The sequence below is a fragment of the Aquarana catesbeiana genome, linkage group LG02, assembly GCF_042186555.1.
Source record: "Aquarana catesbeiana isolate 2022-GZ linkage group LG02, ASM4218655v1, whole genome shotgun sequence".
In the NCBI taxonomy this organism is placed as follows: Eukaryota; Metazoa; Chordata; class Amphibia; order Anura; family Ranidae; genus Aquarana; species Aquarana catesbeiana.
The window spans coordinates 314,547,726-314,568,673 of record NC_133325.1 but is presented as its reverse complement, the minus strand read 5'-3'; the positions used below and the strand labels follow the sequence as shown (position 1 = coordinate 314,568,673).

Below are 20,948 nucleotides of genomic sequence, written 5' to 3'. Positions count from 1 at the left end.
TTTTATCACTGTAATTACCTTTCCTTTATATTGTACTTTATTGTGGCACTTCCTGTCTCTCCTCCCATGGGAGTAGGCGTGTTTATTGCCTTTCCCCGGCGCCGCACTGTCTCCTGGGAGCTTAGTATCAGGCTTCCCAAGATTCAGTGCGGGAACAATGATCATGCTTGTGAATAAGCTGTGAATGAACAGCATTCACCGCATCCAGGAAATCAATGCTTGTGGGCTTCACATGCCCACAAGCAAGATGGAAACAGCCAGCATCACATTTTTAAAGTTATTCTTCAGTACAAAAACAGACAGAGGCGGAAATATTACACCCAAACTGTGAGTATTATTTTGGGATTAGCAAAGTGTCTCAATGGTCGCCGGACTCCCACTTTAAGTGGTTAAACTGTCCTCATCTACAGACCAAAGTTCTTCCCTTGAATCTAAAAGCACGAAATATTACAATGTTTCCAGAGCTGACAATGTTGGTAAACATTTGTCGGCTTTTTTTTTTTTTTTTGACAGCTCTGAGGGCTCTGCACTTGTTACATAGAATCGGGTAAATGCTGGACTAAGGTCGTGAAGGGGGGGCTGAATCGAGATCGATTAATCGTGCAGCTCTATAAATAGGTGCAGTTGTTTTTATTTGTTACCTACTTTCCATGTTTAACACCTGGTACACACAATGAAAATATCAGAAAATGAATAGGTTACTAAAGTTACAAAAATTCTCAGACGACAGAATACAAATTCATAAGTGATGTAATGTATTGTAACTTATTCTTTCATTTCTGAGCATGGGTGGTCTTGGTCACACAATTTTTTGAACAAATACCATACTAATTACATGACATCGAATCGTTCTGGTATCATACAAGAACAATTTTCGTGCTTGTCCCTTTAGATAATTATGCATGAACTGTCGCGATCGGCTCTCGAAAGCTGTGAACTAATGATCAGGTTATCACTCCAAAAGCGGTATTCTTCGTCCAATTTTCTCATTGTGTGTACTAGGCTTTAGAGAGCATTGTCATGTTTAGGTTTTGGTTAAAAAAAAAAAAAGGAAGGTAGTGACAACTGCATGTTTTCAACAGTAAATCATCTCTTAAAGCGGGAGTCCGGCGACCAATCTTTTTTATTTTTTTTTTTAGGTCATTGAGACACTTTGCTAACCCCAAAATAATACTCACAGTTTGGGTGTAATATTTCCGCCTCTGTCTGTTTTCGTACTGTAGAATTACTTAAAAAATGTGATGCTGGCCGTTTACATCTTGCTTGTGGGCATGTGAAGCCCACAAGCATTGATTTCCTGGATGTGGTGAATGCTGTTCATTCACAGCTTGTTCACACGCATGATCATTGTTTCCGCGCTGAATCTTGGGAAGCCTGACACTAAGCTCCCAGGAGACAGTGCGGCGCCAGGGAAAGGCAATAAACACGCCTACTCCCATGGGAGGAGAGTCAGGAAGTGCCACAATAAAGTACAATATAAAGGTAATTACAGAGATAAAAAAAAAAAATTGTGCGGCATTTGAACATCTATGCAATTAACTGAAGGGGGTAAGATTAAAGCGGGGGTCCACCTATATATCGTTTTTTTTTTTTTTGAGTTCATTCACAAACTTTTCTTCTCAGCATTACATACTCACATATTCTGTGTAATATGTCCGCCTGTGTCAGATTTCGTCAGAAAGAATAACTTATATTATTAACTGCAGGCGGTTTCCATCTTCATTGTGGGCATTTGAAGCCCACAAGCATTTATTTCCTGGATGTGGTGAATGCTGTGCTCCCAGCATTCACCGCTCATTCCCGCACATGCTCAGTGGCATCCTGGGAAGCCTGAGACTAGCTCCCAGGAGTCTGGGAGAGGCTAGAAACACGCCTACTCCCACGGGAGGAGAACCAGGAAGTGCAAAGAAGAATAGAAAAATAAAAGGTAATTACGGCGATTTAAATTTCTTTAAACGGCATGTCAGCATCTAGGCAAGGAAGATAATACATACAGATATTGTTCAAAATTTGGGTGGAACCCCGCTTTAAGTTAAAAATTTGAGTGGAACCCTGCTTGAAGTTTTTATAACTGTGTGGGACTACCTTAGGGAGGTTTCAATATCCAAACAAAAAGGCTTGATGCTTGTAATATCACATTAAAGAAAAAAACAACTTTCCTAAGCCATGCATGCTCAGTTCACCCAATATGCATTTATGGAGTCAGAGGACATCATGCGACATGCAATGCGGGAACCCGAACTGATTTGGTTCTTGCATCGCAGCAGTGTGAACAGAGCCTTAAGGGTGGAAACAGAAAAAAAAGGACTTCAAAATGGTTAAAGAAAGCCCATTATCGAAGCCAAGTCAAAAGATGATCATAGACAAAATAACCATTTTTCTATCACAGCAAAACAGTTTTAATGTGGCGATAGATAACAAGAGTTCTTACCATGAGATAGTGAAGCTACCTTATCTGCCCAAAACAAGGCACTCTGGTACTGTTGCTGCAAGACACATAAAAGCAAACAAGTGTTATTCAATGCAAATATAAAACTTTTACACATGATGCACACAACAGGTTTTGTACCTAGTAAACAAGCTGACACTTGAGTTTCTAAGGCTCGATTTACACCTATGCATGTTGCTTTTGAGCGTTTTTGGAGGTTTTTTTTTCATGCTTGCCGCGTTTTTGAGCCGCGTTTTTGCCGCGTTTTAGCGGCGTTTTTGCCGCGATTTGCGTTTTGCGTTTTTTTTTTTTTTTTCATTTTTTTTTACAGTCTTACAAAAAAATTACAAAAAAAAAAAAAAAATAAAAAAAAAAAATAAAAAAAACGGCAAAAACGCACCAAAAACGCACCAAAAACGCATCAAAAACGCTGCAAAAAAGGTGCACTTGCGTTTTTGATGCTTGTCCATTGAAAACCATTACATGCAAAACGCTGCATTTTGCATGAGAAAAAGTCCCCGACCCTTTCCAAAAACGCGGAGATACAAAAAAGCATTGATGTGAACATGTTCCATAGGAACCCATGTTAAAAAATTCCCGTGCATTTCTGCAAAATGCAAAATGCATCAAAAAACGCACTAGTGTGAATGGGGCCTAAAGCACAGAGTAAAAACATTTTTTGTTTTGGTCGGTCCAATTCTCTTGATATGAACCACTTTAAGACCAAGCCTTTTCTCACACTTTGGGGGTTATTTACTAAAGGCAAATCCACTTTGCACTGAAAGTACATTTGGAAGTGCAGTCACTGTAGATCTGAGGGGGAGATCTGAAGTGAGGGGAAGCTCTGCTGATTTTAACATCCAATCATGTGCAGGCTAAAATGCTGTTTTATATTTCCCTTGCATGTCCCCCTTTAGATCTACAGCAACTGCACTTACAAGTGCACTTGTATTGCAAAGTGGATTTGCCTTTAGTAAATAACCCCCTTTGTGTTTACATGTAAAGATCAGTATTTTTTGCTAGAAAATTAATTAAACCCTCACAGATTATATATTTTTTTCAAAGCAGAGGCCCTAGAGATTAAAATGGTGGGTGTTGCAAATTTTTATGTCACACTGTATTTGTGCAGTGGTTTTTAAACAAATTTTTTTTGGGGAAAAAAATACACCTTTTTGAATTTTAATGCTCAAAACACAAGCACAGGGGGACAGGGGGAAAGGGGCACTTTTAAGAAAAGTTTTTTTCTTTAATTCATTTTTAAACTGTCCCTTTAAAAAATGTTTGATCTCTTTTATTGTTACCACGATGTAAACATCCCTTGTGATAGCAATAAGCAGTGACGGGTACTCTTTACTAAGATCCCTTTCACACTGAGGCAGTTTTCAGGCATCTTAGCACTAAAAATAGCACCTGAAAACTGCCTCTCAAGCCACCCCAGTGTGAAAGCCTGACTGCTTTCACACTGGGGCAGTGTGCTTGTGGGACAGGAAAAAAAGTGCTGCAAGCAGCATCATTGGGGCGGTGTGTAGGAGCGCTGTATTGAACACTCCTACAGCACCCCTGCCCATTGGAATGAATGGGCAGCGCTTCCAAAGCGCCTGAAAAGCGGTTGGAAAGAGCCGCAACATGGGCGGTTTTAATCTTTTCTTTGGCCGCTAGCGCTAGAAGGGCTCCAATCAGCTCTCTGGTCTAAGAAACCAGAAGCGATGTGCATTTCATCACTTCTGGCTTTGCCAGTTATAAACAAACGCTTAGTGGTTTGAAAAAAGCATCAGATCACACACCGATCTTGGTATGATCTGAAGCTTTGAAGGGCAGAGGAGAGATCTCTTAGGCTGCTTTCACACTGCGGCCGTGTTGGCGGTAAAGCGACGCTCATCTTAGCTAAGGGTTGGTTTACAACTGGCAAGGCCAGAAGTGATGAAATGCTCATCGCTTCTGGTTTCCTAGACCAGAGAGCTGATTGGAGCTGTTCTGCTCTCCAATCAGCTCTGTGACCAGATGGCAGTTCTCAAGGCTCCCGGGGGGGGGGGAAGAATGTCCCCTCCCGCTGCATGTAAAAGCAATCCAGCGGCTAAGTAGCTGCTAGGATTGCTTTTACAGGAGACCTGACCACCAGCTTAAAAAAAAAAAAAACAACACACACACAATACTGGAATGATGGGGAGGGGTTTTTTCTTCTGCACAATTTTTTGGTGCATTTTTGGAGCAGCACCATTCGTTGTGAATGGACACCCACTCCTCCCCAAAAACACGCCAAAGAAGCTCATGTACCAAATGTTGGCACTGAGCCAGGCGCATTTGGCTTTGCATGTTTTCAAAATAGCATACGCGTTTCGGGTGCCATTAAGAAATAGTAGCACCACAACAGTGTTCTGCTGTGATTCAAATACGCTCAGGTGTGAACTGGGTCTCAGTGGTTATAAAGTTTTGGTTGATGTGTGTGTGTGTGTGTATATATACACACACACACAGTGTAAAATGTCAGCAATACAAAGTCTGTCAATGGGCCAAATCTCAGAGGAAAGTGTCCATGTTCGGGATGAGCCACACTGATAATTGACACACACCCAATGTTTACAGCACAAATGTGAATCCAATGTTTACTACACAGGTGTGAATCCAATGTTTACACCACAGGTGTGAATGGCGCTTGTATTGCACTCCTTGCCCCAGAATCATTCTGCATGTGATACAAGTGAATACATGTTATGGAATTCCTGATCAGCACAGAGCAGGGAAATCACATGTCAGGTTATAAAAGGCAAAGCCCAGCCATCACACAGGTCAGCCCTCATATGGTAGGAAGAGGCACACTTCCAGGACCAGCAGTGGGCGTCCGCACCCACCCTAGCAGGAGGCACCTCCATATCACGTGATGCACGGCCGTCACGTGTTCTCACCTGCTCTATATACTGCCGCACTCTCTTTCGTAAACGATCCAAGTTCATGTTTGTAGCTGGGCGAAACGGCTGGAAGGAGGCGCGCCCACCAGAAAGATGCGCGCCTCCGGAACTGCTAAAGGTGAAGTACACTGGTGAGCACCGTTGATAGCCTCACCCCTCCGTTGTGTAACACCGGTTCCGGAGCTTCATACACGCCGGGGTGCAGCGGTATAAGCTGCAAAAGCGCTCAGGGAGGATGCGTGTTACATAGATCGCTCACCGGCCGGAAACATAGTGCGACGCTTACTAGTTCCGGATGGAAAAACATGGCAGTAGCATAGGATGTTTGCTGCATTCTCGGTGGACGTGTTAAGGTTAGAGGTTCCCAGTTATCTTATCCATACTGGCTTATATGGTGAATTAAAACAAAAAATTTTTTGTTACCTTCAATGCAGTGGTTGTCAATTTAAAAAGTAAAACCCTCTTTTTTATATATACAAATATATATATACATATATAATTTGGGCATTGTGGGGATACCTGTCAGGTTTGTATTTCTACCTGTGCCACAGAAAGGGAGATTAACCCTCTGTTGTTTAACATAATCCCAGAAAGTAAAAGAATATACTAAACAGGGATGGAAGGGAAATCTTCCAATGGGGACGTGAAGAGAAGTCTCCTCAATGGAACACAGATGGCAAACAAAAACAAGAGTATAACAATTCCCCTCTATCCAGTATGAAAAAGAAAGTTTTTGACTTTAGTGCTACTTTAGGAGATATAGGGAGCCCCAAACTCTAGGCCCCATGTGCAGCCTAATGTCCAGTATATGTAATGCTGGAGCGCACGATCAGAAAACCCATTACATGTTGGAGGAAATGATGGTCAGAGAGAGACACGCGCATATGCTTTGTCCGAGACTTAAGCCCCGTACACACGATACGAAAATCAGAAGTCAGATTTCGTCCGAACGATCTTCCAATTTTCGGATCATTAGTATGGTGCTTTCAACCAGGCGATTACGATTTTTTTTGTCCGACAAAAGCTGGATGTGCAGACTATAACATTTTTGTCATATGTGAACTCAAAGTCCGATTTTTGTTTTATTAGTACAGTTTTCGTACGAAAGAAATCATAAGAACAAGACTACGCATGCTCAGAATTAAAAGAACACATACAAAACTATTCAACACATTATGTCACTTCTGAAGTTGTATTCTGTCGTATGAGAATTTTTGTATGGTACGTAACCTCTTCACTTTCATGAAACTAGCATGCAACAAAAAACGGACGAACGGTCGTCTGAAAATCTGATCGTGTGTACGAGGCTTTAAAGTGGAACTCTCCCAATCAACGTTGATCATTTTTAATGCTCATGCTCAGTGGCAGCCAGTCCATTTGGGGCACAGGAGCGCAGCCCTCATAATCCATGCGCCCAGCCCCCTAATCTATATGTAGGGCACTGGACGCATGGATTCCAATGGGTTTTTTTGGGTTTTTTTTTTTTTTTTTTTTTTTAGAAGCACGTGATTAGAGCCAGAGGCTCTAATTTGGCTTCAAAAATGGGATGTATTGTTTGCTCCCCCCCCTCCAAATAAACAGCACTAGCCGCCACTGCTCATGCTGCTAGTTAGTAAATAGATAAGAAAGTATATTATATTTACTTGTTTTAAACTTTTTCATTATTTTTTTGCAGCTACTTCCTGGTTTCTTGCCTAGACAAATAATGTCATACATCCCAGGAGTCTTCAGGAGGGGAAGAGAGGTGGAGGGGTTTTCTCAGCTACGCACACTCTCCTGCACTCATGCCTGGGCTAAGGCAGATGGATTCCAGGATGGAAATGTTACATGAATCATTTGCCATTACTCAAGATGGCCACAGGCAGAGATGCTATGGGGTTCTTTTTCAAAGTGATTTCTCAACAAAATAAAGCATAGAGACATGGATGGATGGGGGAATTTGCTTTAAATATTAAAAATGAATCAAATAGTGTTTTTGGTTTGTGGTGCTCAGATGCTGTGAAGACCCATTTTAACCGTTTCCCAGTGGGCTACTGTATATAAACAGCTGGGTGAGAAAAACGCCCCCTTCTGACTGGACATACCCATACATCCTGTCAGAACATATGGCCCTCCTGATCATGTGACGGCTGTGTTCAATCACAGCCATCACGCATTGTAAACAGAGGCACATGCCTCTGTGTCAGCTCTCTTCCTGAGCTCAGTGAGGAGAGGGATCACTGCAGCCTGTCAGCAATCTGTGTGTAATAAAAAATTTTTTTGCTTGTGACAGCGATTATAAACCAAAACAAATAAAGTGAAGGAACAGTCCCCAATAGCTGGAGGAAGTGTCCATAATAGAATAAAAGTTCATCGATGAATAGAGTGTAGTATTTCTCGTGAGGAGAAAGTGAAACATATGTGGATGATGCTCTTAAATCAATAAGTGGTCTTCATGTATTCAAGGTCCACACATAAGTAGAAGGAGTAAATATGCTTACCCGAGGGGATGGACACACTCACCATACGGCGGGGTGTCATTCAGGCTTATGGATCGATCGATCCTGGGGGTACTTGCTAGGAGGCACTGGTGGTAGGTTCCAATGGTCCCATCTGGAGCAGCAGTGAATGGATGGTGGTACTCGGATCCACAGCGGATGGATGGATTCACCTTCACGGAGAGCAGACAGCTGGAGCATACAGATTCCACCGCACAGGATGTCAGATCAAATGGGAAGGAAAAAAGGCTTCACATAGTGCATGAATCCGGTATAAAAAGGTTTATTAAAAAACGCCAGGGAAAAAGAATTCTTTACAGACACCGAGTGTGGTGAATGATAATAGTGATCACAGATTAGTATAAAAATCGCGTGGTGATAGGGCACAAATGGCTCAGCAACCCGACATGTTTCGGACAATGGTCCTTCAACTGGGGCATACAGCCTTGTGCCTGTCACCACGCTTACATATAAACACATTAAAATTGCAAAACAGCAATCGGCTGTGTGTACCGCCGCTGGGCGGACACCACAGCCAATCAGAAATAATCAGTGTGCTTACAACCAGCATCACTGGAACATGTGATAGCAACATCCAATCAAAACTGCTAATGCAGAGTCACATGTTAGCGTCATTGGGGATGATGTCATTGCGCACCGGCGTATGCGCTCCAAGCCTCATTCCCATTCCAGGAAGAGGCCAGTAATATTGTACGGCCAGGGGTGAGATAACCCCACCCACTCGCCATAAGTGAACGTCATTGCACGCCGGAACGAAGCGCTCGTACCCTAGCAACTTCCTATGTCTATGGAAGTGCATATAAAATGCTATTAGAGCAATGGTAAAAGGAAAAAAACAAAACCTGAACCAAAAAAGATCTATTTGGACATCAAGGGGGATATATCCTTAATAACCTTACATCAAACAGGACATAAGTGTATAGGATATCATGAGTGTATAAAATATCCCGCACTGATGTCCCTAAAGTATAAACACCTTTTGACATTGTGATACACATGTAAACATATTTATATGCATTTTAAGCATAGAACTGCAAATGAGTATATAGAGCCATGGATGAACCCTGAGGACTATATAAACATCCCATATAAGGAAAGAATTATAATATAAAAATGTATATACATATAAAAAATGTTTAAAAAAAGGAAAATGTAAGAAGCCCTCTTATCTAGACAGATATAATGGCTGGCCAATGCATAATCTAGAACGCCAAAGCCACAACTGTACGGGAAAATAAAATTGTATGTATAATGCCTGAAAATGTAGAAAGCCTGCTCAGTGCTGTCATGTGCTTGTTGTTTGTGAGCCCTCAGCTGGGCTAAATGTGGGCCTTGGATGCTGAAGCTACAAAGGCAACCAACTTTCCCTGGACATTTTACTAGTCTATATGTAGGTCTTACATATACCGTAGTGAAACGGAGGACCCCCTGGTGGTAGAAGTTGGAGTAATGGAACCTATCCCCATTCACTACTACATGCTGGTATATCAAGATATGAAGGTGAGGGTTCTGTGAGCTCACTTTTTGGATCTAAACTTCTCCCTGTCCACTGAGTTATTTATTGGAACTGCTTTTACACGATTCCCTTCTTTTGGACATTTTTATAAGATGATTTAATTAAGAGATTACTATCACCCTGAATCGTATGCCCCGGTATTGATTTACCAATTTATGAACTTATCACTTTTTGCACTTGCACTATTTTTAATTATTGAATTAGATTTACACAATGTTTATTCATTTTATTTAGTGATAAGTTTTTTTGCACATTTCTGCTGTAGCGCGGGATCACTTTATGACTGTTATAATGCCTACTGTATGATTCCAAATGGTCCAACATGATCACAAACCTCAGGATCATTGGACAAAATGATCGAAACCTCAGGATCATTGGACAAAATGATCAAAATATTTATGGGTGAGGCATAGACCATAAAAAGAACTGGAGGACCACTCCCAAGGTATTTAGGATTTATTTATAAACGCATTTATGTCCCATTCTACATTTAACCCATAGGGGGTTTAGCTTTTTAACTGGTAAATCCAGAAAGTTTCAAGTTTAGATACTCCCCTGGTGCGTGGACCCCCCCTCCAATGTGGGACACATTTATCGATGACTTGGAACTTGGTACCCCTTGGATTCCTGTCATGAAACTGTAGGAAGTGTCGGGGAACACTATGGTTAGTGTGGCCTAATTTGATAGAAGTGATATGTTCGTTCACTCGAATGCTGAACGCTCTTATGGTGCGGCCCACATATTGCTTATTGCAAGGACATGTAATGAGAAAAACTATATAGCGAGTTGTACATGTGGTGAAATGTCTCATATGGTAAATGGTGGAGGTGACCGTGGACTGGAACGACTCAGATTTTTTCCATCCGTAAAGGTTGTGCATGCATACATTGCACTTTTTACACGGATAATAACCCTTGGCCTCTGGAAACAAGGATGGTTTACAAGGAGCTTCAATAACGTTATGAGAGATACGGTTCCGTAAAGATGGAGCTCCCCTAAAAGTGACACCCGCTTTAATAGGAAGCACCAGACCTAATATTGGGTCATTTCTCAAAACGTTCCAGTGACGGTTCAAAATGCGCTTGATTTGTCTATGTTGAACTGAAAATTGTGTAAACAGAGACCATTCAAACCTATTATCAGAAGTTGGTTTAGGTCGCACAGTCGTGAGTATAAAACGGTCTATGAGAGAGACTCTTGTTTTCTGCGGATTCGCAGCAATTGGCTGCGTGGAACAGAGTCGAGCCAAGGGCCATAATGGCAGCTATCCGTGGAAATGTAACCATTTCTGTCCGTCGGTTTGAAAAATGTGGTAATCACAATACAGCGGTCAGCAATGGAAATATCCAAGTCCAAAAAATGGTTGGAGGCTTGGAGCGCATACACCAGTGCGCGATGACATCATCCCCAATTACGCTAACGCGTGACTCTGCATTAGTAGTTTTGATTGGATGTTGCTATCACATGTTTCAGTGATGCTGGTTGTAAGCACACTGATTATTTCTGATTGGCTGTGGTGTCCGCCCAGCGGCGGTACACACAGCTGATTGCTGTTTTGCAATTTTAATGTGTTTATATGTAAGCGTGGTGACAGGCACAAGGCTGTATGCCCCAGTTGAAGGACCATTGTCCGAAACAACATGTCGGGTCGCTGAGCCATTTGTGCCCTATCACCACGCGATTTTTATACTAATCTGTGATTACTATTATTCACCACACTCGGTGTCTGTAAAGAATTCTTTTTCCCTGGTGTTTTTTAATAAACCTTTTTATACCAGATTCATGCACTATGTGGAGCCTTTTTTCCTTCCCCATATGATCTGACATCCTGTGCGGTGGAATCTGTATGCTCCAGCTGTCTGCTCTCCGTGAAGGTGAATCCATCCATCCGCTGTGGATCCGAGTACCACCATCCATTCACTGCTGCTCCAGATGGGACCATTGGAATCTACCACCAGTGCCTCCTAGCAAGTACCCCCAGGATCGATCCATCCATAAGCCTGAATGACACTCCGCCTTATGGTGAGTGTGTCCATCCCCTCCGGTAAGCATATTTACTCCTTCTACTTATGTGTGGACCTTGAATACATGAAGACCATTTATTGATTTAAGAGCATCATCCACATATGTTTCACTTTCTTCTCACGAGAAATACTACACTCTATTCATCGATGAACTTTTAATCCATTATGGACACTTCCTCCAGCTATTGGGGACTGTTCCTTCACTTTATTTGTTTTGGTTTATAATCGCTGTCACGAGCAAAAAAATTTTTTATTATATACAAGGGGATAGTTTACCACCCCGTTCTTTATAAACACTTAGCGCTGCATATATATTTATTTGTATTTCATTGCACGGTTCACTACACTGTTGATGCTGGCTGCTATTACTTTTATAATTTTTGTTTTTAGTAGCGCAACTTTATATATTTTTTTTTTTGTTTGCATTGGTTTAGTTATTTTGTTGCTGCTACTATTTTTTTCCCATATCACAGCATGGATGTTTTTGAGTGTCGCGCTACTCGTTCCATTATAACTGAAGGAGTGTTTGTTGCTTTGAACACCAACACAGAAATGGGTGGTCTGTTTACGCGACTTAAGAACCTTATGGTCTTAGAGATCCATCTATTATGGGACATTGCGTTCCTGGAACAATATTCCAAGGAACGCATGGTCCCCAGAGGCCTAAGGTGGGACATTCATCCCCAGGATGAGGTAGAGGTCGAGGCCTGGTTCCGTTACTTTAATGAGGCAGGCATTAGTTTCCTTGGTTTTCTTGTTGATAAAAAAAGGAACAGATTATCCCTTATAGACAGGGAGATCAAGGAACTAAGAGAGCAACTTCTTCCCCATAAATCCTCACCTGAGTATCTTTCCCTCTCAGCTAATCTGAAAAGCCATTTGGAAAAAGAGGAAACGGATCAACATACTAAGAAACAGAAGAAATATACACGTGACGCCAATGATTACAGGAATAACCTTGTGTTCAATTGGCAGAAAAAGTAGTGTGGCACCTCTATGGAGGCTCCTGGCTCGGTGGGAATGGACATATCCCCTCCCTCTGACCCAGGAACTGGAACAGTTCCCACAGCCCCATCGACACATGCCACCCAAGTAACTGCATGGAAGAAGGTCGAACACCCCGCCACCCCTAGAAATTACAATAGACTGAATGGGAAGAACCATACCCCCAACCATTCCTCTAGAAATGGTTATCAGCATTCCATTAGAGGAAGAGGCGGGACCCATAGAGGTAGGGGCTCCTCCCATGGGAGGAATGAGGGTTATGGGTATCCAGACTCATACACCCATACTAGATCTCCCCAACGTAATCATCATGTAAGGAGTTATTCAGAACCATATCAGACATACCGTACCCCTATCCGTACTCACAATAGGTTCTCACCTCTTAGAGAAGAACCATACAGAAATCAATATAACACTCCACACCCATATATGGAAAGCGAATATAACCAATTTGATAGATCTCCATACACTTACAATCATACATACCCTGACCCCTCCCGTAATGAGGATTTTCCCCGGGGCACCCTGGCTCAAAACGAAGAGCAGATGTAAACGAGGTTCCCGAGGGGGGGCGGGCCAGGAAAAAGAAAGAGACATTAAAAACTAGTGGTATTTTCAACTTGAGTCAGAAGACTTTTTCCAGCGAGGAACTTTACGTGCTGAATAAAGGTCTCAAATTTGCCCCCTCCAAGAAATTGAACAAATTTGAGACCTCTTTAGACGTCCAGAAATGTAAAAGAAGACTCAATGTCCAAAGACATTTTTTGGCCAATCCAATTGCCCCCGGAATTGTGAATGAAGCAAACAATACAGAATGTAATACAGTAGCTCTGCACTCCGGGTTAGCAAACCCCTCTCTCTTTAACCCTCCGAATGTCACGGCCCCGTCTATTAAAGTCTATTGTGACTTGGTGCTGAAAGACTTGGAAAGGTTACCCGATAAACATGTTTTTGATCATCCCAATATTAGGATCGGCCTGAAATCCCTCTGTGAACATAAGGACATTGTGACAAGGTGGGGGCCTAGTGATCCTTGACAAAAAAGATTATCATATAGAAATGTGTTGCATCCTTAGTGATGACAAAACCTATATGGTTTTACCTTGAGATCCCAGGAAGGACTTTGAAAAATGTTTAGTTGACTTAGTTGAACGGGGTTTCCGACAGGGAATTTTAAATAAAAAGGAAAAGGATTATCAGGTTCCGGTAGGCCCACGGATTCCAGTGATGTATTATCTCCCGAAAATACATAAAAACACTATGAAACCCCCTGGTCCCCCTATCATCATAAGCGGGATCAATTCGATAACATCTCAAATCGGCCGCTACATTGATTTTTATCTACAACTGCTTGTGTGTAGGGTCCCATCATATCTTAAGGATACAGGTGATACTATTCGCCGTTTGGAGTCCGTTGAATATCAGGACAATCTTATTCTTGTAACTGCGGACGTTACGGCATTGTACACCTGCATCCCACACGAACTAGGATTGGCTGCTGTGAAACACTATCTAGCCACTAGTAAAAATATTCCGCTATTACAGCAATATTATATCATGGAACTCCTCCGTTTAGCTACACAAACCAATTACTTCTGGTACAATAACCAATTCTTTTTACAAAAGAAAGGCGTGGCAGTGGGGGCTAAATTTGCCCCCAGCCTCGCCAATCTCTTCATGGCACTGTGGGAGGAGGATGTCGTCTATCCATTACAGCGACCTGAACTGTGTTTATGGGCCAGGTACATAGACGACATCCTCCTCTTATGGAAAGGTGACGTGGAAACTCTCCACGACTTCATGGCCACTCTTAACAATAACGAAAGGGGCATTGTTCTCACGTATGAGGTGAGTGCGGTCTCCATCCATTTTTTGGACTTGGAAATTTCCATTGCTGACCGCCGTATTGTGACTACCACATTTTTCAAACCGACGGACAGAAATGGTTACATTTCCACGGATAGCTGCCATTATGGCCCTTGGCTCGACTCTGTTCCACGCAGCCAATTGCTGCGAATCCGCAGAACTTGCACAAATTCTTCGGATTTCGTAAAACAAGCTCAATTTTTAAAAGAACGATTCGTTGAAAAAGGTTACCAACCGTCGCTTATAGACCAAGAGATAACAAGAGTCTCTCTCATAGACCGTGTTACACTCACGACTGTGCGACTTAAACCAACTTCTGATAATAGGTTTAAATGCTCTCTGTTTACACAATTTTCAGTTCAACATAGACAAATCAAGCGCATTTTGAACCGTCACTGGAACGTTTTGAGAAATGACCCAATATTAGGTCCGGTGCTTCCCATTAAAGCGGGTGTCACTTTTAGGGGAGCTCCATCTTTACAGAACCGTATCTCTCAAAACGTTATTGAAGCTCCTAGTAAACCATCCTTTTTTCCAGAGGCCAAGGGTTATTATCCGTGTAAAAAGTGCAATGTATGCACGCACAACCTTTACGGACGGAAAAAATCTGAGTCGTTCCAGTCCACGGTCACCTCCACCATTTACCATATGAGACATTTCACCACATATACCACTCGCTATATAGTTTATCTCATTACATGTCCTTGCAATAAGCAATATGTGGGCCGCACCATAAGAACGTTCAGCATTCGAGTGAACGAACATATCACTTCTATCAAATTAGGCTGCACTAACCATAGTGTTCCCTGACACTTCCTACAGTTTCATGACAGGAATCCAAGGGATACCAAGTTCCAAGTCATCGATAAATTTATCCCGCATTGGAGGGGGGGGGGGTCCACGCACCAGGGGAGTATCTAAACTCGAAACTTTCTGTATTTACCAGTTAAAAAGCTACTCCCCCTACGGGTTAAATGTAGAATGGGACATAAATGCGTTTATTTATTTATTTCAGGTACTTATATAGCGCCGTCAATTTACGCAGCGCTTTACATATACATTATACATTCACATCAGTCCCTACACCCTCAAGGAGCTTACAATCTAAGGTCCCTAACTCACATTCATACATACTAGGGTCAATTTAGACAGGATCCAATTAACCTACCAGCATGTCTTTGGAGTGTGGGAGGAAACCCATGCAGACACAGGGAGAACATGCAAACTCCGTTCAGGTAGTGTTGTGGTCGGGATTCGAACCAGCGACCCTTCTTACTGCTAGGCGAGAGTGCTAACCACTACACCACTGTGCCGCCCAAATAAATCCTAAATACCTTGGAGTGGTCCTCCAGTTCTTTTTATGGTCTATGCCTCACCCATCAATATTTCGATCATTTTGTCCAATGATTCTGAGGTTTCGATCATTTTGTCCAATGATCCTGAGGTTTGTGATCATGTTGGACCATTTGGAATCATACAGTAGGCATTATACATGCAATTTCATTTTCCCGTACAGTTATGGCTTTGGCGTTCTAGATTATGCATTGGCCAGCCATTATATCTGTCTAGATAAGAGGGCTTCTTATATTTTCCTTTTTTTTTTTTAATTTTTTATATGTATATACATTTTTATATATTTTTATATTATAATTCTTTCCTTATATGGGATGTTTATATAGTCCTCAGGGTTCATCCATGGCTCTATATACTCATTTGCAGTTCTATGCTTAAAATGCATCTAAATATGTTTACATGTGTATCACAATGTTTATACTTTAGGGACATCAGTGCGGGATATTTTATACACTCATGATATCCTATACACTTATGTCCTGTTCGATGTAAGATTATTAAGGATATATCCCGCTTGATGTCCAAATAGATCTTTTTTGGTTCGGGTTTTGTTTTTTCCTTTTACAATTGCTCTAATAGCGTTTTATATGCACTTCCGTAGACATAGGAAGTTGCAAGGGTACGAGCGCTTCGTTACGGCGCGCAATGACGTTCACTTATGGCGAGTGGGTGGGGTTATCTCACCCCTGGCTGTACAATATTACTGGCCTCTTCCTGGAATGGGAATGAGGCTTGGAGCGCATACGCCGGTGCGCGATGACATCATCCCTAATGACGCTAACATGTGACTCTGCATTAGTAGTTTTGATTGGATGTTGCTATCACATGTTCCAGTGATGCTGGTTGTAAGCACACTGATTATTTCTGATTGGCTGTGGTGTCCGCCCAGCGGCGGTACACACAGCTGATTGCTGTTTTGCAATCTTAATGTGTTTATATGTAAGCGTGGTGACAGGCACAAGGCTGTATGCGCCAGTTGAAGGACCATTGTCCGAAACATGTCGGGCCGCTGAGCCATTTGTGTCCTGTCACCACACGATTTTTATACTAATCTGTGATCACTATTATCATTCACCACACTCGGTGTCTGTAAAGAATTATTTTTCCCTGGCGTTTTTTAATAAACCTTTTTATACCGGATTCATGCACTATGTGGAGACTTTTTTCCTTCCCATTTGATCTGACATCCTGTGCAGTGGAATCTGTATGCTCCAGCTTTTAGTAGCGCAACTTTATATATATTTTTTTGTTAGCAATCTGTGTGTAGCTGATGTCAGCTACCAGATTACACAGACTGCAACCATCTGTCAACGGTGCACCAAGTATCATCTGTCCCCGTCCACTATGCACATTAACATCTGTTCTATTGTCCCATCAACATCTGTCACAGTGTACCAAATATCAATTTTTAAAGAAACAGAATAAAAATAAAATATTTTTTTTAAAGCGCCCCGTCCCCCTGTGCTCACCTGCAAAGGCGAACATGTTGGTTCCATACGTAGCCCCCAAAATTTTCACTCACCTGCTCGCATTAGGACCTCTAGAGAAAATCACGTGATCTGTGACGAAACATGTCGTGGCGGAGCCTGTGATGTTATCGCCCACCACCAGGAAGTGGACTGTTAGCTTCTGACGAATACACAGCTGAGTACCTGCAGATATCTAAGTAACCCTTTGAGTTACCTGAGTGCACCGGAGGTAGCGCACAAGCAAATGTGAGTGTGTTTTTAATTTTTAATAAAGCTCAACCTTTTACACAGTTAAAGCACTATTAGTTTTTCTCCTGTCCATATGATACATACATGGAGTTGCACTGTTTGAGCTGAATGAGAGTTCCAGGATCATCAGAAAAGCTTCCATCCAGTGGATTTATACTGCTAAGGGGAAGGCGCATTTAGACCCTGTGAGGGGTCTCCCGGGGAGCGAATAGTGTGACTGGTGTGACAAGATGTTTGTTATGGAACAATAAGCACTTGTTTTATCTATGCACTTTATAGTTTAGTTTAATATTAAGTTCCATACACTTATCTCGTATATTTCACTTTATGTATTATTACTGTAAAATTTGATTGTTGGATTTTCTTATTTTATTTATAATTTTTTGGGTTACTCAAGCGCAGCGCATATTTTCCAATTATACCTTTGCACGATATTTGTAAGAGAAGACCAAGAGACTGCCTTTATCACACCCCTGGGGCTGTTCAGGTTTATTCATATGCCCTTCAGTCTGAGTAATTCCCCCTGTACATTCCAGTGCTTGATGGAGAGTTGTCTAGATTTCAACTTTGAGACTGTGTTAGTCTACTTGAATGATATCATTTTCTCCAGAACCTTTGAGGAATCAAAACACCTGGACTGGGTGTTGGTGAAAAATACCAAACGTAAAATAGGCAGTAAATTGTATCTCAAGTGGAAGCTCACCCCCTATCAGGTTGGGAAACAGCCCTTACCTCCAACTCCAGTATATGATGTGATCTGGCAGGGTTCCATTCCCATCAATAAATGATTCCACCACAACCTGTTGAGAACCTGTGTGCTAAGTGGTGATTGCTCTTCCAAACCTGCTGGAGATAGAGAGGTCTCAAGCTCCATGGATGTTTCACCAGTACAAGAAGTTCCTGACAAATGGTACCTGCCTCCTCTCATGCTAGAGCCTCTGGCTACTGCAGACTCAGAAAGAGGAAGCCCCAGTGCAGTATCTGTGGACAGACCAGAAGCCCCTGCATCCCCCTGAGGAATCAGCCTCTAGCCTAGGTGATTGGGGCGTGGTAGGTTCTAAAGACCCTCATCTACCCAAGGCTCCACAACTTCCAACAGAAAATTAATCTGTAAAAGATGACTCCACAGAGGTCATTGAAGTCGCCGCCTCATGTGGTCTAACCGTGGGCAGCATACTGTAAAGTATTCTGATTTTGTTTGAAAGGTTGTTGCCATTACCTTAACCATGTTTATTGCAGTTTCATGTTGTTCTTTACTATTTTGTGATGCTGAAATCAGTATCTGTCAGGGGAAGGAGGGGAGTGTAGGCATGTGCAGTCTATTTTCTCCACTGCAGCTGACGCTCATTGCAGCGGCAATGCAGTTGGAGGAGAAAGTCAAGAGGAACCTAGCTCCTCTATGGTTTCCTCGGTCACAGAGAGACAACATTTAATTGGATGCTGGCACCCCGTGTGATTTTGGCGGCCATTTTGAATCAGGCAGAGTCTATTTAAGATTCTGCCTCCCTGGTTTGCTGCGAATTTCGCATGTGGCTAGAGTCTTCTGAAGACGCCCAGTGGGAGGGGCGAATCGCATCAAGCGGAGGAGACCTAGTGATGGTTGTTTGCACGCCAAGGCGGTGTTTATTTGCACGTTTTTAAAAGTTTGATTAAGTGTAATGATTTTGGCTTTTTATGAATACATTTAGCATTATTACACTATATATCCTTTAATCTTCATTGCCACACGTCTAATATGGATATATGATCACCAGGAAAGTTTGGAAGGTGATAGTCATATCTGGTTATAGGATATACCTGACGTCTTTAACATATCTGTGGAAGATAGGTGATATTTTCACCCATACAAAATACATCCAGCAGTCCTAGTCATTGACAGGAGGTGATATTCCAACTGTAATATGAGTTTAAAGATTATTGTTGGTGAGTGGAGACCCAGGAGGGGAGCACGGAGTGTCACCAAGATCTACACCAACTGTAAAAAGTTGCACAAGTTCAACACACCATATGACTATATGGATGGACTTTATATGATTGCACTTTATTTGTTTTGCACTAAAATTGCACTGAGCACTTTACATTGTTCCTTAATGATATGATATTGATTAAATTATTGTAGGCACTTTATCATATATTGTGTAGCGCTGGTAGATTTACAATCTACCGCAGGTTAGGTAAATTTAGTAAATTGTGTGTTAGGAAGGTTAAAAGTTTGCCCTGTTCCAGCTTGGCTGACGTTGTGTGTGCTTCCGTGCTGACCGGTGGGTGTCGCTGTTACCACTGGTCAGTGTTGGAAAGGCAACGTGTCGAAGTGTATAGATGCTCCTCTGTCTCGGAGACAAGATCGGTGGAGGTGGTCCTCCGAGTTGCATTCTGGGAAGAGGGTATTTATGGGACAGACGCCATGTTCTAGGGTTCATTTTACAACCACCTGCTGGCCCTCCTGGAGGGAGCTACCTCGTGGTTCTCCAATCGGGAGGCCCACGATACAGCGGCGCAGGGGTGGGTCCAGAGGCTTGTCTGGGGCCTACCACCGCGGCCGAGGAATGGTCCTGAGCTGTCGGTCATGTGTGACGAGCTGAACGGCCGAGGAGATCCCAGGGGAGGACCCGTCTTAGAGATCATGCAGCGTGCTGGTCTATAGAGGGGCCTGGTGACCCGGTCGAAGGACGTATCCAAAAGAAGTAACTATACAGCATGGTGTTGCTGGTTCGGCTTAAAGGTTCAGGCACTGTGACTGACTTTCACTGCAGAGAAAATCTGATACATCCTGTGGCAGAGGATTGTACGGATTTACCCCCCAAACGAGTCTGTGGCAGAGACTTTTGATTCGTGCTGCGTACTGGCTGCTAGACCGGTGAGAGAGGCCTATCCAGATGAGCAAGGAGTGTGTCCCACAAAGGGAGTGCATTCCACCTAATTATTTGAATTCTACCAGGACATTTGTCGCTAAGATTCTATAAGAAGATATTTGAGTTTCTCCTGAAAGTTCCCTTTTCCGCCTCTTTCCTGCTACTTCCTAAAGTTTGTTTGTTCAATAAAGCATTGAAAATGTACTCCAGTGTTGGTGCGTGTGTCGTCCAGAAGTAAACTCAACGGAACCCCTAGACCGGTGCCAGTGAAACCAAGGGAAGCAAGGTGAAGGTAACACCCGCTTAAACCAGCAGCTCCACCGTGGGTTAGTGCTGCAATTGTTTATTGGAGCAGCACTGAGTATAACATTCACATTTCATTCACTTCGGGTTTTTTACCTTGCACTACAGCAGCAGCCCAATGTACACATTTGTATTGTTATTTAATTGTATTTACAATTGTCTCCATAGCGTGTTTTTTTTCAAAGTAAGGACAGGTCAACCGTCTGTCAGGGACAGTGTTTGACGCCAGAGAGAGGCTCCAGACGAGTAGGAAAAATGCAGGGACGCACCATTGTACCTGGAAGCCTCCCCACAGACGCTATCGGCACACCAGAGACCTTCTGCTACTACTCATCGCTGTTACATCCTGTGAGTGTTCTCGGCCAGGTGCCTTCCCGCTAGGCTTGTTGTCTATTGCTGAACCTCACTTTCAATACAGTTCTGTTTTCTGCAACTGGACTCTGAGCGTTTTCTGTTGCTGCACCTGCTCACACGTAGC

The 20,948-nt window shown here is 42.6% G+C and overlaps 1 protein-coding gene and 1 long non-coding RNA gene across 2 annotated transcripts in view; one reads left to right on the top strand and one right to left on the bottom strand.

The window, feature by feature from the left end:
- The window catches only part of CDC16 (cell division cycle 16), a gene marked incomplete in the record, with an annotated part of 57,692 nt that extends 52,077 nt beyond the window's left edge, over nt 1-5,615 (bottom strand). Inside the window, 2 exon segments of the mRNA XM_073614732.1 lie at nt 2,432-2,486; nt 5,332-5,615. Of these exon segments, the coding sequence (XP_073470833.1) occupies nt 2,432-2,486; nt 5,332-5,379 (103 nt within the window).
- LOC141127874 (uncharacterized) lies at nt 5,231-7,301 on the top strand. Its single transcript, XR_012241602.1, has 2 exons — nt 5,231-5,687; nt 7,010-7,301. It is a non-coding gene; the product is annotated as an uncharacterized lncRNA (long non-coding RNA).
- Nucleotides 7,302-20,948: the final 13,647 nt, after the last annotated feature.